The sequence below is a fragment of the Gopherus evgoodei genome, chromosome 11 (genome assembly GCF_007399415.2).
Source record: "Gopherus evgoodei ecotype Sinaloan lineage chromosome 11, rGopEvg1_v1.p, whole genome shotgun sequence".
Taxonomy (NCBI): Eukaryota; Metazoa; Chordata; order Testudines; family Testudinidae; genus Gopherus; species Gopherus evgoodei.
Genome location: NC_044332.1, coordinates 9,635,426 through 9,653,413, shown reverse-complemented (window position 1 = coordinate 9,653,413; position 17,988 = coordinate 9,635,426). Strand labels below are relative to the sequence as shown.

Here is a 17,988-nt window from a genome sequence, read left to right as displayed (position 1 = left end):
GGCAGCGCCCGGGGGAAGGGGCGCAGGCGGGGGAATGGGGGTGGTGCACGGGGGGGGCGGGGTGCAGGCGGGGAATGAGGGCAGTGCCCGGGGGGCGGGGAATGGGGGCAACACCCGGGGGAAGGGGCGCAGGCGGGGGAATGGGGGCGGTGCCCGGGGGGCGGGGGAATGGGGGCGGTGCACGGGGGGGCGGGGTGCAGGCGGGGAATGGGGGCAGTGCCCGGGGGAAGGGGCGCAGCCCACAGGCGGGGAGCGGGGGATTGCGGGCCGGTGCCCGGGGGGCGGTGCCCGGGGGGAAGGGGCGCAGGCGGGGCAATGGGGGCGGTGCCCGGGGGGAAGGGGCGCAGCCCACAGGCGGGGAGCGGGGGAATGGGGGCAGTGCCCGGGGGGCGGGGAATGGGGGCAGCGCCCGGGGGAATGGGCGCAGGCGGGGGAATGGGGGCGGTGCCCGGGGGGCGGGGGAATGGGGGCGGTGCCCGGGGGAATGGGCGCAGGCGGGGGAATGGGGGCGGTGCCCGGGGGGCGGGGGAATGGGGGCGGTGCCCGGGGGGAAGGGGTGCGGGCGGGGAATGGGGGCAGTACCTGGGGGGCGGGGAATGGGGGCCGCTGCCCGGTTGGAGGGCCCAGCCCACAGGCGCGGGGTGGGGGAAGGGGTCGGGCGCTGAGCAGAGGCACTGGGCTCGGTATCGCCGCGGGAGCCGGTCCCAGGCCCCGCCCCCATCTCACCAGGCCGGGTCACTCGCAGGCCGCCGCCATCGCAGTGCGCGGGGATAGGGAATGACCGGCAGTGTCTTCCGCGCGTGCGCACCAGCTGGGCGGGGCCAGGCCTCCCCCGTTTTCGGTCCGTGCTGCCCGCCGGAAGCCCCGCCCGGTGAGCCTGCAGCCTGGCCGGGCCCCGCGCCGCGGCGGAGGGCGTGTCGGTGGCTTGCCCGGGGTCGCGCCCCGCCCGCTGGCGCGGACAGAAGCAGGGCCCGGGGGGTTCCTATCTGGGCTCCCGTTGCCCCCGGCCCGCCCCGGTTTGTAGCCGTGCTGCCCGCTCACCTCGGCAGAAGCCGGTTCCCCTCCGCTGCTGGAAGCGTCTGTTCTCCTCCCGGAGCCAGCGGCTGCCCGCCCGGGACCCCCGCGGCAGCGGGCAGGGCTCGTTCGCTAACATCCCGAGTGCCCCTGCCGGGCCGGGGTGAATCCGAGCGGGGGAGGGAAATGGGTCGTGTCATGAACGAGTCCCCCGTAATGGACGTGCCAAGCAGGCGCCTTCCTCTTGGCGTCTCCTAACCTGAGCGTGCCCGATGTTACTACTTGGTGATATTTTAACATATTATCCTTGTGTAATTCTATATACTTGTATGCTGCCCCCTCTTCTTTGCGCCCTTTCTCAGGTAACAAACCCACTGTTTTCAGTCTCTCTTCATACAGCTTTTTCCAGGTCCTTGATCATTCTTTCTGTCCTCAGAATCCCTCTCTAGCCTCTTTCTTGAGGTGTGAAAGCTGCTGCTAGACAGCACTTATCCAGGAGGCCGCTCTTTATCCAGTGGACTTGGCTGTAACCGTGGCTGAGGACGATGTAAGCCTTCCTTATACTGTGCAGTTTCTGTACTTTAGGCCTGGCCTGGAGAGTCTCTGTTTCAGCCTCCAGGCCTATGCTCCAGCATATCTGCTGAGATTGCCAATGTGCAGTAGACAGCTATCAGCTAGCTTTAGCTTATCTAATGTATGTGGTGGAACAGACACAGGTTGGTTACTGAGTTGAAACGGTAAGGGGATTGGATGGTTCAGATGATTGGCTATATAGGCTGTTTTCTTGAGATCAAAGCAGCTGGCTTCTAAAATTACGTTTTACCCTCCACCATATCTTTGTCGACCCTTTCCCAGATCCTAAAGCAACAATAGTGTCTCATAGCTGCCCCTGGATTATGAGTTGCTACCACTGCCTAATATTCATTTTTAAAAATTAATTTACAGGGCTCTCTTGAACAGTTTCTAATGAGATGAGTTTAGTCATTCGAAATCTGCAGAAAGTCATCCCCCTCAGGCGAATCCCACTTCGCAGAAGAATAGAAATCCTTCAGAAGATTTTGGACGTGCAGCAATTTGACCTGGGTATTATCTGTGTTAATAACAGAAACATTCAACTTCTCAATAACACCTACAGGCAAAAAAATGTCCCCACGGATGTGCTTTCCTTCCCTTTTCATGAGGTAAAATTGATTTTTTTTCTTCCCCCTTCTCCTTTCCACAGCTGCTTTCTTGGTCTGCCTGACGCAACTGACTTCTTTGCAAGCCATTAGAAAAAGTACCCTCGCCCTTATTAAATAAAACCTAAAGTAATTTGATATCATATTTCATTGCAGTGGCTCTCTGTGATGATATATTAGGACATAGTGGTGCTTCAGGGGATCCCAGACATGTTGTGGAACTTGATGGTGATTTGGGACCTGTTTCAGGGCTCTCAAAGGGTATCTGCTGAAGATGTTTTCCAAGAAATCCTCATTAGATGTTTTATATGTTCTTCCTTCCATGGCTCCATAAATGCATGAAAACAGAGCCGTTGAGTCAAGTTATACATACACTGCCTGTTCCCCAGCATTTCAGAAATTCTAACTCCACAGGGCAGCTGGCAGCAGTTAAAGTGTCACTACTGAGAAGCTGAGAGTAGACAAGGGGATGGATCACTTGATGACTAGCTGTTCTGTTCATTCCCTCTGAAGCACTTGGCACTGGCCAATGTTGGCAGACAGGATGCTTGGCTAGATGGACCATTGGTCTGACCCAGTGTGGCCATTCTTATGTTCCTGGTTTTTTGCCTTTTTTTGGTCAGTGTTGTTTTAAATCTTCAAAGTAACCAGTAAAGATTTTGATTATTTACATTAGGTAACTTAATAATGTCTTTCCGTTGCTCCCTTATGGAAGGCAGACGAGTTAAAAGAAAAAAGGTACAGGCTCATGCATTCGGCTACCATCAGGTACTAGGTATAGGGAGAGAAGGCATTGGAAATATAACTTTTCCATCAAATGTACATGTTTGAACACTTTTGGATCTCATTTGATTTCTACTGACATGAGAACAGTAGAATTGCTCACCTAGGTTCATAGGAATGGCAAAAATATTTCCTAGGTAAACAATAATTAGCTAAAGAATTCCTCCGTTTTTGTCACATCCGGATCTAGTTTTAGTAGCTGTGCTATGTTGACTGCTAAAGGTGATGTTATTTATTTAGCAGAACTCTGGCCTCTAATGGGATGTCTGCAGAGCCTGGGGAAGCTAGTCTTTCAGTCAGAGTTGATGGACTTGGGTTAGCAGAGCTCATGCTAGCACTCTAAAGTTGTGGCTCAGGCAGGAGCGTGGGCTCTGATGCCTAGGGAAGTGGGACAGACTTTCGAGCCTGAGCTCCCGCCCCAGCCACAACTTCAAAGCACTGTCGACACAGTACTTCTCGGGGAATTCTGCACCTCTGCGGACACACACACAATTCCTCTGTGGCTGCACTCATGCTGGTTGTTCTGGTGCCACAGCAGCCTCTGGTGGGCAAAATGCGGGACTGCAGCACTTCTGAGGTAAAATGTATTTTCCTGCATAAAATACAAAATTCTATGCCCTGTGCTGCAGCATTCCCCCAGGAGTAGAGTTCCTCACAGCACACTGCCTGCAGCCAGGTTAAGACAGAGTGGGGTGCACAGGATTACTGGGGTTCAGAATGGCTAGTGGGGAGGACAGACTGGAGCATAGGCTCAAGAGTTAGTGTGGTGACAGAAAGGGGAACTACACAAAAATGAGGAGGTTAGTTAAACACAAATAAACAGGTACAGCACCAAAAGTAAAATCCCTGCAAACAGCATGGAAACTTTAAAGACACCATAATAGAGGCTCAACTTACTATGTTTTTTAATTTGGGGTATACATTTAAGAGAACTAAAAAAGAGCCACCGTTGCTAAACAACAAAGTAAAAGAAGTAGTGAGAGACACAAAGGCATCATTTAAAAAGTGGAAGTTAAATCCTAGGTAGGAAAATAGAAAGGAGTATAAACTCTTGCAAATGAAGCTTGGTAATAAAATTAGGAAGTCCAAAAAAAAAAAAATTTGAAGTACAGCTAGCCAAAGACTCAAAAAGTAATAGCAAATACATTTTTAAGTATATCAGAAGCAGGAGGCCTGCTAAAGAACCAGTGGGGCCACTGGATAATCAAGATACTAAGGGAGCACTCAAGGATGATAAGGCCATTGCGGAGAAACTAAATGAATTCTTTGCATCAATCTTCACAGTTGAGGATTTGAGGGAAATTTCCAAACCTGAGCCATTCTTTTTAGGTGACAGATCTGAGGAACTGTCCCAGATTGAGGTGTCAGAGGAGGTTTTGGACCAAATTGATAAACTAAACAGTAATAAGTCACCAGGGTCAGATGGTATCACCCAAGAGTTCTGAAAGAACTCAAATGTGAAATTGCAGACCTACTATCTGTGGTTTATAACCTATCGTTTAAATCAGCTTCTGTACCAAAGGACTGGAGGATAGCTAATATGATTCCAATTTTTAAAAGGGACCCAGAGGTGACCCTGGCAATTACAGGCTTGTAAGCTGACTTCAGTACTGAGCAAACTGGTTGAAACTATAGTAAAGAACAAAATTGTCAGACATGTAGATGTACATAATTAGTTGAGGAAGAGTCAACAGGGTTTTTGTAAAGGGAAATCATGCCTCACCAATCTACTGGAATTCTTTGAGGGGGTCAACAAGCATGTGGACAAGAGGGATCCAGTCGATATAGTGTATTTAGATTTTCAGAAAGCATTTGACAAGGTTTCTCACCAAAGGCTCTTAAGCAAAGTAAACTGTCATGAGATAAGAGGGAAGGTTCTCTCATGGACCGGTAACTGGTTAAAAGATAGGAAACAAAGGGTAGGTATAAATGGTCAGTTTTCAGAATGAAGAGAGGTAAATAGTGGTGTCCCGCAGGGGTCAGTACTGGGCCCAGTCCTATTCAACATATTTATCAATGATCTGTAAAAAATGAGGTGGCAAAATTTTCAGATGATACGAAACTACTCAAGATAGTTAAGTATTTAAAGCAAGTATCAGAGGGTAGCCGTGTTAGTCTGGATCTGTAAAAGCAGCAAAGGATCCTGTGGCACCTTATAGACTAACAGAGGTTTTGGAGCATGAGCTTTCGTGGGTGAATACCCACTTCCTCAGATGCATGTAATGGAAATATCCAGGGGCAGGTATATATATATGTGTGCTAGCAAGCAAGCTAGAGATAACGAGGTCAGTTCAATCAGGGAGGATGAGGCCCTGTTCTAGCAGTTGAGGTGTGAAAACCAAGAGAGGAGAAACTGGTTCTGTAATTGGCAAGCCATTCACAGTCTTTGTTCAATCCTGAGCTGATGGTGTCAAATTTGCAGATGAACTGAAGCTCAGCAGTTTCTCTTTGAAGTCTGGTCCTGAAGTTTTTTTGCTGCAGGATGGCCACCTTAAGGTCTGCTATAGTGTGGCCAGGGAGGTTGAAGTGCTCTCCTACAGGTTTTTGTATATTGCCATTCCTAATGTCTGATTTGTGTCCATTTATCCTTTTCCGTAGAGACTGTCCAGTTTGGCCGATGTACATAGCAGAGGGGCATTGCTGGCATATGATGGCGTATATTACATTGGTGGATGTGCAGGTGAATGAACCAGTGATGGTGTGGCTGATCTGGTTAGGTCCTGTGATGGTGTCGCTGGTGTAGATATGTGGGCAGAGTTGGCATCAAGGTTTGTTGCATGGATTGGTTCCTGAGCTAGAGTTATTATGGTGTGGTGTGCAGTTACTGGTGAGAATATGTTTCAGGTTGGCAGGTTGTCTGTGGGCAAGGATTGGCCTGCCACCCAAGGCCTGTGAAAGTGTGGGATCATTGTCCAGGATGGGTTGTAGATCCTTGATGATGCGTTGGAGGGGTTTTAGCTGGGGGCTGTATGTGATGGCCAGTGGAGTCCTGTTGGTTTCTCTCTTGGGTTTGTCTTGCAGTAGGAGGCTTCTGGGTACACGTCTGGCTCTGTTGATCTGTTTCCTTATTTCCTCATGCGGGTATTGTAGTTTTGAGAATGCTTGGTGGAGATTTTGTAGGTGTTGGTCTCTGTCTGAGGGGTTAGAGCAGATGCGGTTGTACCTCAGTGCTTGGCTGTAGACAATGGATCGTGTGATGTGCCCGGGATGGAAGCTGGAGGCATGAAGGTAGGCATAGCGGTCGGTGGGTTTTCGATATAGGGTGGTATTAATGTGGCCATCACTTATTTGCACCGTGGTGTCAAGAAAGTGGACCTCCTGTGTAGATTGGTCCAGGCTGAGGTTGATGGTGGGGTGGAAGCTGTTGAAATCATGGTGGAATTTTTCCAGAGTCTCCTTCCCATGGGTCCAGATGATGAAGATGTCATCAATGTAGCGTAGATAGAGAAGGGGTGTGAGTGGACGAGAGCTGAGGAAGCGTTGTTCCAGGTCGGCCATGAAGATATTGGCATATTGTGGGGCCATGCGGGTGCCCATAGCAGTGCCACTGATCTGGAGATATATATTGTCATCAAATTTGAAATAGTTGTGTGTAAGTATAAAGGCACAGAGCTCAGCAGCCAGTTGTGCTGTGGCATCATCAGGGATGGTGTTCCTGACAGCTTGTATTCCATCTGTGTGTGGGATGTTTGTGTAGAGAGCCTCTACATCCATGGTGGCTAGGATGGTGTTTTCTGGGAGGTCACCAATGCATTGTAGTTTCCTCAGGAAATCAGTGGTGTCGCGGAGATAGCTGGGAGTGCTGGTGGCATAGGGTCTGAGTAGAGAGTCCATATATCCAGACAGTCCTTCAGTGAGAGTGCCAATGCCCGAGATGATGGGGCGTCCAGGATTTCCGGGTTTGTGGATCTTGGGTAGTAGATAGAATAACCCTGGTCGGGGCTCTAGGGGTATGTTGATTTCTTCTGGTGTTAGTGTAGGGAGTGTCCTGAGTAGATGCTGTAGTTTCTTAGTGTATTCCTCAGTGGGATCTGAGGGAAGTGGCCTGTAGAATTTGGTATTGGAGAGTTGTCTGGCTGCCTCCTTTTGATAGTCAGACCTGTTCATGATGACAACGGCACCTCCTTTATCAGCCTCTTTGATGATAATGTCAGGGTGGTTTCTGAGGCTGTGGATGGCATTGCGTTCTGCACGGCTTAGGTTGTGAGGCAAGTGATGTTGTTGTTCCACGATTTCTGCCTGTGCACGCCGGCGGAAGCATTCAATGTATAGGTCCAGGCTGTCATTTCGACCCTCAGGAGGAGTCCATGTGGAGTTCTTTTTCTTGTGCTGTTGGTGGGAGGGCACCCGTGTATCAGTGCACTGTTCAGTGTTGTCCTGGAAGTATTCTTTGAGTCGGAGACGGCGAAAGTAGGCTTCCAGATCGCCACAGAACTGTATCATGTTGGTGGGGGTGGCAGGGCAGAAAGAGAGTCCCCGAGATAGGACAGACTTTTCTTCTGGGCTGAGTGTGTAGTTGGATAAATTGACGATATTGCTGGGTGGGTTAGGGGTACCACTGTTGTGGCCCCATGTGGCAGGTAGGAGTTTAGACAGCTTACAGTCCTTTTTCCTTTGAAGAGAGGTGAAGTGAGTAATGTAGATCTCCTGTCTTATTCTAGTGAAGTCCGTTTGTATAGAAGTTTGGTTATTAATGAGAGTCTCCAGGTTGGAGAGCTCTTTTTTGATGTTTTCCTGTTTGCTGTATAGGATGCTGATCAGGTGGTTCCTCAGTTTTTTTGATAGAGGTTGATGGATTTCCATTCCATACGGCTAAATGCAGTGCCTTGCATGGTGTCAAGTATCAGAGGGTAGCCGTGTTAGTCTGGATCTGTAAAAGCAGCAAAGAATCCTGTGGCACCTTATAGACTAACAGAGGTTTTGGAGCATGAGCTTTCGTGGGTGAATACCCACTTCTTCAGATGCATGTAATGGAAATATCCAGGGGCAGGCAATATACAAAAACCTGTAGGAGAGCACTTCAACCTCCCTGGCCACACTATAGCAGACCTTAAGGTGGCCATCCTGCAGCAAAAAAAACTTCAGGACCAGACTTCAAAGAGAAACTGCTGAGCTTCAGTTCATCTGCAAATTTGACACCATCAGCTCAGGATTGAACAAAGACTGTGAATGGCTTGCCAATTACAGAACCAGTTTCTCCTCTCTTGGTTTTCACACCTCAACTGCTAGAACAGGGCCTCATCCTCCCTGATTGAACTGACCTCGTTATCTCTAGCTTGCTTGCTAGCACACATATATATATACCTGCCCCTGGATATTTCCATTACATGCATCTGAAGAAGTGGGTATTCACCCACGAAAGCTCATGCTCCAAAACCTCTGTTAGTCTATAAGGTGCCACAGGATTCTTTGCAAGTATTTAAAGCAGACTGCGAAGAGTTACAAAGGATCTCACAAAACTGGGTGACTGGGCAACAAAATGCCAGATGAAATTCAGTGTTGATAAATGGAAAGTAATGCACATTGGAAAACATAATCTCAAATATACAGTAACTCCTCACTTAACGTTGTTGTTATGTTCCTGAAAAATGCGACTTTAAGCAAAACGATGTTAGGTGAATCCAGTTTCCCCATAAGAATTAATGTAAATGAGGGGGTTAGGTTCCAGGGAAACTTTTTTCCCCATTCAAAAGACTATATATGTGTATATACACACGTACACAGTATAAGTTTTAAACGAACCATTTAATATTGGTACACAGTGATGATGATTGTGAAGCTTGGTTGAGGTGGAGTCAGAGGGTGGGATATTTCCCTTACTGCTAAATGATGAACTAGCAATTGGCTGAGCCCTCAAGGGTTAACTGTCTCATTCTGCAAGGCAGCAGGAATGGAGGGAGATATGTGCATTTCCCTTAAGTACACTGCCTTGTTAATTAGATCAGCTTGCTGAGACTGCAGCTGCCGCAAGCTCCCTCCATCCTGAGGAAGATGGGGTAAGTGGGGTGCAGGAGGAGGGGGACACCCTAACATTAGCCCTCCCCACCCGATCCTCCCCCCCCAGCACAGCAAGCAGGATTCTCGGGGAGCACCTCCAAGGCAGAGGGTAGGAGCAGCACATGGCAGTGTGGGGAGGGACACAGCTGAACTGCAGACAGCTGCTGCACAGGGGACTTAGGGGAGCGGGGAGCTGATAGGGGGCTGCTGGTCCACCCTGGTTCCAAGCCCCTGCCAGCTAGCTGCCAGGGGCTGCTCTTCCTGCAAGCAGTAGACAAAGTAGGTGGCTGCCAAACAACGTTAGAGGGGAGCATTACACAACTTTAAACGAGCATGTTCCCTAATTGATCGGCAACAAAATAGCGCTAACTGAGATGACTTTAAGTGAGGAATTACTGTACATATAAAATGATGGGGTCTGAATTAGCTGTTACCACTCAAGAAAGAGTTCTTGGGATCATTATGAATAGTCCTCTGAAAACATTCACTCAATGTACAGTGGCAGTCAAAAAAGTAAACAGAATGTTGGGTGTCATTCAGAAAGGGATAGATAATAAGATAGAAAACATTGTCTCTATATAAATCTATGGTACGCCCACGTCTGGAATACTGCGTGCAGATGTGGTTGCCCCATCTCAGGAAAAGTATATTGACATTGGAAAAGGTTCAGAAAAAGGCAACAAAAATTATTAGAGGTATGGAGTGGCTGCTGTATGAGGAGAGATTAATAACACTGGGACTTTTCAGCTTGGAAAAGAGATGACTAAGGGGATATGATAGAGGTCTATACAATCATGACTGGTGTAAAGAACATAAATAAGGAAGTGTTATTTACTCCTCTTAAGACGAAAGCTAGGGGGCACCAAATGAAATTAATAGGCAGCAGATTTAAAACAAACAAAAGGAAGTATTTTTCCACACAACACACAGTCAACTTGTGGAACTCCTTGTCAGAAGATGTGATGGCCAAGACCATAACAGGGTTTACAAAAGAGCTAGCTAAGTTCATGAAGGATAGGTCCATCAATGGCTTTAGCCAGAATGGGCAGGGATGGTGTCCCTAGCGTCTGTTTGCCAGATGCTGGGAATGGAAGACAGGAGATGGATCACTTGATGATTTACCTGTTCTGTTCATTCCCTCTGGGGCACCTGGCACTGGCCATTATTGGAAGACAGGATACTGGGCTAGATGGACCTTTGGTCTGACCTAGTATGGCCGTTCTTATGTTTGACAAATTAAATCTGCAGAATTTTCAACTATTTTGTGCAGAATTTTAAAATTTTTTGGTGCAGGATTCCCCCAGGAGTAACACAGCTATTTTTAGAATGCTAGTGCAAGTCCCACTAGTCCAAGTCTGTCACCTGGGCTAGGAGGCTTGCTGCCATGGGATGTATCGGCCTAACCTAAGCAAGTCAAGGACGTGTAAATTTTACACTAGGTGCTGGACCTATACATGTTGCCTGACACTGCACATAGCAGATGTTTCACAGCTTGGTGATTAATCCTTTGGATCATACAGTCAAATCCAAGTCCCTTTCTGTCCATTTCTGGTTACTGTCCTAATGGAAGTTAAAGGGCCCCTAGCTAATTTCCTCCATCAGTAAAAAGCCTTTAGTGTCTAAGGTTCCATTAGCATGAACCACCATTGCTGTACCAGTGCCTAGCTCGCTACTTTGTAACAACTTTGGGAAGCCTTGAGGATGAAAAGTACTCTGTATAACCAGCAAAGAATCCTGTGGCATCTTATAGACTAACAGACGTTTTGGAGCATGAGCTTTCGTGGGTGAATACCCACTTCGTCAGATGCATGTATAACCAGATTCTCGCCTGTGTTAACTTTTGGAAGGGCTTCTGTATTTCAGAATCTGAAAGCAGGTGAGCTGCCTCAGCCTAATTTTCGAGACGAATACAATCTCGGTGATGTTTTCCTAGGAGTAGAGTATATCTATGAGCAGTGCCAAGAAAATGGAGAGGATTACTACAGCATTCTTACAGTAAGTGTTTGCTTATTAATACAGATTCCTCATCACAGACTCGATTTAGGAACCATGGTTGAAACAACGCTAATATTCACTGGTGGGGAGGGATTTTTTTTGCCAGTTTATGGACGTTGCAAAGATTCATCTACAGAAAAATGTCCTGAATCTCAAACCTATAATATAAAAGCAGGGGTGGGGAAACTTTTTTGCTTGTGGGCCACATCCGGGTGGGGAAATTGCATGCAGAGCCATGAATGTAGGGCTGGGGCAGGGGTGCATGAGTGGCTTGAGGGTGGCAGTGGCATGCAGCAGGATTTAGGCAGGCTCCCTGCTTGTCCTGGCCCTGCACTGCTTCCAGAGGCGGCTGGCACTATGTCCCTGCGTTCCTGGCCAATGGCAGCTGTGGGGGGCAGTGCCTGCAGGCAAGGGCAGTGCACAGAGCCCTCTATTTCACAGAGCTGGAAGGGACCCTGAAAGGTCATTGAGTCTAACTCCCTGCCTTCACTAGCAGGACCAAGTACTGATTTTGCCCTAGATCCCTAAGTGGCCCTTTCAAGGATTGAACTCATAACCCTGGGTTTAGCAAGCCAATGCTCAAACCACTGAGCTATCCCTCCCCCTGTGTGCTGTCCCTAGTTTTATACATCAAGGAACAAAGAATGTAGGTTACACTTATGCAGTGGAGGACTCTATCCTGGGAAGAAGTGACTCTGAAAAAAGGGGGGGGTTGGTGGATAATCATCTGAACATGAGCTCCCACTGTGACACTGGCAAAAAGGACTAATGTAATCCTTGGACACATAAATAAAAGGTATCTCAGGTAGGAGTCAAGAAGTTATTTTACCTGTCCATTTGGTACTGATGCAATCGCTGCTGGAATACTCTGTCCAGTCCTGGAGTATGTCCACACTATTCGCTGGATTAGCGGGTAGCAATTGATCTATTGGGGATCGATTTATCGCGTCTCATCTAGACATGATAAATCAATCCCTGAACTCGCTCCCGTGGACTCCGGAACTCCACCAAGGCGAGAAGCAGAAGTGGAGTCAATGGGGGAGCTGCAGCCATTGATCCCGCACTGTGAGGACGGGAAGTAAGTTGAAATAAGATACGTCAACTTCAGCTACGCTATTCCCGTAGCTGAAGTTGCATATCTTACATCTACCCTCCCCTCCCCCCCACCATAGTGTAGACCAGGCCAGGCCCTGGTATCCACAATTCAAGGAGGATATTGGTAAATTGGAGAGGATTCAGAAAAGAGCCACTAGAATAATTAAAGAATTAGAAAATATGCCTTATAGTGATAGACTCAAGGAGCTCAATCTGTTTAGCTTAACAAAGAGAAGAGAAAATGTTGTTAGTAGAGGGCTCTATAATCTAATGGATAAAAGCAGAGAAATGCCAACTGGAAAAAAGGTGCATATTTGGTTAACGGCAACTTAACAATAGATGTAGTGGATCATTTGACATTCAATCTTGATTTAGAGCTCTTTTTAAAAAGATGCTGTACCTCAACCAAAAACTTATGGACTTGCTTTGAGAATTACTGGGTGAAATTCTATAGCCTATTACACAGGAGGTCAGACTAGGTGATCTTAATGGTACCTTTTGGCAATAAAATCATGGATATGGAATTCAGGGACTTAGCACGATTCTTTTAAAGATAAGTTTGATCCACCTTTTAAACATAGAAAGAGCGTAATGGCTTTCAGTCCCTGCTGCAGGTCCCCATGTTACTCTTGCAGTCTAAGGCCTTGTCTACTCTGCCTTTTGCAGACAAAACTCTGCAGCTTTTGGAGGCAAAACAGTGAAAGTGTACACCCTGCAGTGCCACTTTTGATGACAAAACGGCCTCTTTTAGTGACAAAATGAAACCACCTCGATGAGAGAGACAAAGTTTTTTGCGGCAAACTTAAAGCAACAAAGTGTCAGTGTAGACCAGTGGTGGGCAACCTGCAGCTCATCAGGGTAATCCGCTGGGGGGCCGCGAGACAGTTTGTTTACATTGACCATCCGCAAGCACGGCTGCCTGCAACTCCCAGTGGCCGCAGTTCACCATTCCCGGCCAATGGGATCTGCGGGAAGCAGCAGCCAGCACCTGTCGTCCTCCCCCTGCCTCAGGGCTGGTTGCTTCTGGCAGCTGTCTGAACTTAGAGACGGCATGCCGACATACACACACTCCCCCAACAGACACATTCTGTCTCCCCCCCTCCCCCCACACACACACTTCAGTTGAAAAGCAGCTGGCAATCTAGTAGGATGCCCATAGAAGGATGGGATTGAGAAACCTGCATCATGTGATGCTGTACCTGCCACATGAGGCATTGCAAACCCTTCCCAAAGCACCCTGTGGCCAGCTGGACAGTGGGATTTGTACCCACAATGCACTTCTCTCTCTCTATACAAGAGCTGCTAATGTGGATGCAATCTGCCGACACAAGGAGCATAGTGTGGACATGCAATAGCGGTTTAATTAAAGTGGCATAACTTTTGCCAACAAAACTCTGTAGTGTAGACCATAAGCCTTAAACTTTCTGATCTCTTTAAAACTGTTTTTTATTTACTGTTTCATCTCTGTTTCGGGGAGAGGAAAACGGTGAGTTTTGCCCCAAGGAGGAAAGGGTGCTGAAGGCAAGAATGCTTCTTTATTTAAACCTATTCTTGTGTACCTCATGTATCTTCTGCCGGGGACATAAGTTTGATTTACTGAAGTCATAGAGCAATTCCCTCCCTTGTCCCCAAGGCTCTGAGTGCCCACAACTCTAACTGAGGTGAGTGGGAGCTGTATTATTCAGCACCGCTGAAAATGACCACAGATCCACTGATTCCGTAAGTGGGCATAGTTCCATTTGAAATCAGTGGAGTTGCTGAGACTGATAACTTGTGAAGATTAGAGTAGGAGATGGAGTTGTCTTCCCAGTGACCCATCTAGTTATTTTGATTAGCACCAGGTGTATTTTCTTGGTAAAATATCTTATCTATGGTCAAGTCCATTTGAAAATGTCCTTTTTGATTACAAGAGGTTGAAGACAAACTTGTGGCTGACTTGCCAGAGGAGGCTATTATTATAAACACTGTCCTCTGGAATTTCTGTTTTCTTTTGGTTGGTGACTTGAGATATAACTGGTTCTTGTACTTCTTGGAGTATTAACTGGTTTTCCTCTGAAAGTTTCCCAAAAGCAACAGAATATGTATAGCTGACAACATATGAGAAAGCTAGACTATATTCAGAAGATTAAAGTTAGTCATTCTTGCAGTTTTTCTGTTCTTTCCCCCTCTTCCCATCTCAGTACAAGGTATGCAAGGACCATGTGCTTAGACTATTGATCTTCATGTACTGTCTAGTAAAAGTAGTTAACTTTATTACTGTCACTTTCTTTGGGAAGAACTGTGCTAAATATTGCAAGACAGCACCTACATACTACAGTGATGTGCACGTGAATAAATGTTTAGAGATTTATAAAATACTAAAACCATTTTTGTTTCCTTGGACAGGTGACTGCAGCTCATGGACTGTGCCATTTGCTGGGATACCAGCACAACACAGAAGCGGAGTGGGAGCAGGTAAAAGGATGTCCTTGCCTAAGCTGATGGTCCATCAAATTCAAAACCTTATTGTAAATGTAGAGGCATTTTCCTGACTATTCATACATATTGTTGTTGAACCTTCTAATCCTGATGCTCTCAGAGGCACTTTGCAGCCATACATACATTCAAACTGTGAAAGTAATAGTGCAAAGTTCTAATAGTGCCTTTCATCTTAGAAGCAGCAAAGAATCCTGTGGCACCTTATAGACTAACAGACGTTTTGGAGCATGAGCTTTCGTGGGTGAATACCCACTTCCTCAGATGCATGCATCTGAGGAAGTGGGTATTCACCCACGAAAGCTCATGCTCCAAAACGTCTGTTAGTCTATAAGGTGCCACAGGATTCTTTGCTGCTTTTACAGATCCAGACTAACACGGCTACCCTCTGATACTTTCATCTTAGAGACTGCTCAAGAACTACATCTGTGTTTAAAAGGGTAGCGGGTTCAAAAACAGGCCCTAGTATGGACACTTTCAATCTTAACTGTGGAAACACAACTGTGCCTCCATGGGGCAGGAATCCACGCAGCAGCCATATAGCACTGCAAGGCTACAATACTTTAGGAGAGGAAGTGGTTTAAAAATATCTAATTGAAACTCTAGCTGGAATTTTAGGAAATAATGCTGTGCAATTATTTATAGCCTTCCATCAGAGCATCTCAGAGTGGCGAACAGAACCTAGTGTGACAAAGTCAGGCCGGATGGCTGCAAGAAGATGTGGGAAGGCAGATATGTAAACTCTAGAATGTTAAAGGCCCTCTTCCCTATCACCTGAGAAAGGGTTACCTCAGGTCAATTAGGAACACCTGAATCCAAATAAGGGCTACTCGAGACCTTTTAAAGCCCCTCTCCTGTTGAGAGATACAAACCCACCCCTCTTTATTGAGACACACATAAAAGCTGTTACTAGGCTTGTGGCAGCAGGGAAATAAGCGTCTCCAGGAAGAGGCTGTGCTCCTTCCCGTAGGGGAAACTGAAAAGCCTGAGTGCCTGCCAGGGGAAGGACTGACTCCCCAGGGCAAACCATAGAATGATACCTTACTCCAGTGAGGAGGCGGGGAAGGTATCTCCCTCTGTATTAGTGTCTAGTGAAACGATCCCTTCTGTTTGTTGGAGGAGCACCTCTTAGACTACCCTGAGACCTACCCAGAAAATAAGGCTGAAGGAACACAGAAGAGGGAAGACAAAGACTGCCCCAGTGCAGCAGACGGGTTGATTTAACCCAGGCCCATCTCACCAAAGGGAGAAATGCTGAGGCTGGTGAGACAAAGAAGGTGCCTTGCCACACGCGGTCTGGCTGTTCCCTGTTCTGACAACTGGAAAATGTATACTACCTCCCATAAGCAGCTGTGATTAACCACACTGGAATCTTGCCAGATCATCAGGATTAACACCTTTTTCTTGTGGAAAAAGTCTTAAAAGCTGTATAATAACCCATCTAATCAGGGCCTGCTTTTTACATCTTTTCTGAAAATTGGGACCTCCAACAGCCTAATGCCCTAACTCCAATTTGGAGTTTTAGTTTGATACTTGGGGGAAGAATCGCCTATTGCAGCAGAAGTTGATTTAGTTGGGAATTGGTCCTGCTTTGAGCAGGGACTTGGACTAGATGACCACCTGAGGTCCCTTCCAACCTTGATATTCTATGATTAGGTTGCCACCACTGCCTGAATTTCCTTTGCTTTCAAATACGATTACTGACCAGGCTCAACCTAGCTTAGTTTGTGAGAGCTGACAAGATCATAGGCAGAAGTTGCATGCTTGCAGGCATAGCTCCAGTTTTCTTAATGAACCATAGCTAAATGTGACTGCAATCAGTGGGAACTAAGGACAGACAGCACCTCACAAGGGTAATGTGTATCTGGAAGGACTGAGCACTAGAAGTGCTTTGGAATCCTTGAATGAAAGGGTCTGTGTAAGGGCAGTGTAAGAGCCAAGTCCTGTAAATGCTTATCCATGTGAATCTCTGTGTGCTCATGTGAGACGTCTTATTGAGTTCATAGGTAACATTCCTCTGTAAGCATGTGTTTAAAGGGAAAGGCATGATGCAGTTTCAGTGCCCATTCTTGTAAAGTGCAGTTCTGGTCAGAAATGTGACAGTAAATATGGCATAGTGGGTTCTGGATTGATTGTATCTCATTGATTCTGTATCAGATGTGTGGGTGGATGTCGGGCAAAGACATGGTTTCCTGACTGCCAGCTCTGCAGACTCAAATTGGGCTCTTTGCTTCTCATTTGGTCATCGCAGTACTTATTTTCTGCCAGTGAAATTATGTACTACGTGACATCTGTGCAGCCCAGTTGCATGAAGAGAATCCAGCTAACTTCATCTTAACTGTATTGGCTCTGCGGGTACTTTTGTCTGTAACTCACCTGTTACGACTTTGAATTCACACATGGGCAGATCTGTTGAGTAAGAAGTTGCCATTTTTACATAGTTTACTTTTTGGATTAGAACAGCACTTTAATGTCTAATGCTTACAATTATAAAGAATGTACATGAAGGGAAAATGAGCATACTTATTGAGTTTTTCCTCCCACCCTTATAGATGTATCAGAAGGAAAAACAAATTCTTGAGGAGCTAAATGGAATCACTGGTGCAAACCTCCAGCCACTGACTAAAAACCATTTCTGATCCCATCACAAGAAAAAGAGAGAAGACCCTGAAAAAAAAAATCCTTACACTACTAAGAAACCAAGTAGCATGGATACAACTAACTTATGTATTAAGTGATTTATTTAACAGATATCTAGGTTAACTTCATATAATGTCAACAGAATGCCTTACATTGTAGTGTGTAATAAAATTCAGCCAAACCGCTTCTCTCTCAAGCAGAGTGCAGTTGTATATGTAACTTGTAACCAGCAATGGACTCCAGTATCAAACAACACAAATGTATTTGAAGTATCTACTGGAGACCCACAGAAGCAGCTGAAAACTACAGTGGAATCTGTATTTCAGTTCATTAAATTGTTCAAATATAATCATGTGTCCAAGATCTGAAGTTGGCTTTGAAAAAGACTTGAGATGAGAAAGATGCTACCTAGAGAGTCTTCCTTTGAGGTTGGTGTATCCATATAAAAGTAACAGTAATTTAAATAATTATTTCATGCATGAGTTGCTGTAGAGCTCCACAAGAAATTTTCTTCTTGACCTCAGGTAAGTGTGTTAACTCATTTAGGGCCAAAATCTTTGCGTATTCAAAGTAAAAAGCATCTAGCATCTTTATCCATAAGTAGTCCCACTGACTTCACTAGGACTATTTATGGACTAATGTCCTAGTTAACATGTCTAGGGTATCGCAGTCTGGTCCTGATTTTGCAGGAAGTAGTACTGTTGCATCCACTCCTTTTGAATATTTATTTTTCACAGTTGTAAAATCTCTCGTGCTAACTTGCAGCTGGGAACGTGTGTCTGTCTGCATGTATCAAATCTTAGTTCTGGAC

General features: G+C 46.4%; 2 protein-coding genes across 10 annotated transcripts in view; one reads left to right on the top strand and one right to left on the bottom strand.

The window, feature by feature from the left end:
- Positions 1 to 801, bottom strand: part of MCM3AP (minichromosome maintenance complex component 3 associated protein) — a 79,905-nt gene extending 79,104 nt beyond the window's left edge. Inside the window, exon 1 of one of the 3 annotated variants that reach the window (XM_030580710.1) lies at positions 727 to 801. The gene's annotated coding sequence lies outside the window, so the exon portion shown is untranslated. The remainder of the gene's footprint in view (positions 1 to 726) is intronic. The other 2 variants (XM_030580706.1, XM_030580708.1) reach the window with 2 other exon arrangements.
- On the top strand, positions 792 to 17,526 carry YBEY (ybeY metalloendoribonuclease). Of its 7 annotated transcripts, none has more exons than XM_030580717.1 (6): positions 897 to 1,016; positions 1,451 to 1,561; positions 1,960 to 2,195; positions 10,836 to 10,967; positions 14,444 to 14,516; positions 17,090 to 17,526. In XM_030580717.1, the coding sequence occupies exons 3-6, from the start codon at positions 1,986 to 1,988 to the stop codon at positions 17,116 to 17,118; spliced, it is 444 nt and encodes a 147-aa protein (XP_030436577.1). In that variant the 5' UTR covers positions 897 to 1,016; positions 1,451 to 1,561; positions 1,960 to 1,985; the 3' UTR covers positions 17,119 to 17,526. The 7 variants fall into 7 exon arrangements, with proteins under 7 accessions (XP_030436576.1, XP_030436577.1, XP_030436571.1 ...); XM_030580711.1 differs by having other exon boundaries at positions 901 to 1,016; positions 14,448 to 14,516; XM_030580715.1 differs by lacking the exon at positions 897 to 1,016 and adding an exon at positions 1,034 to 1,376 and having other exon boundaries at positions 14,448 to 14,516.
- Positions 17,527 to 17,988: the final 462 nt, after the last annotated feature.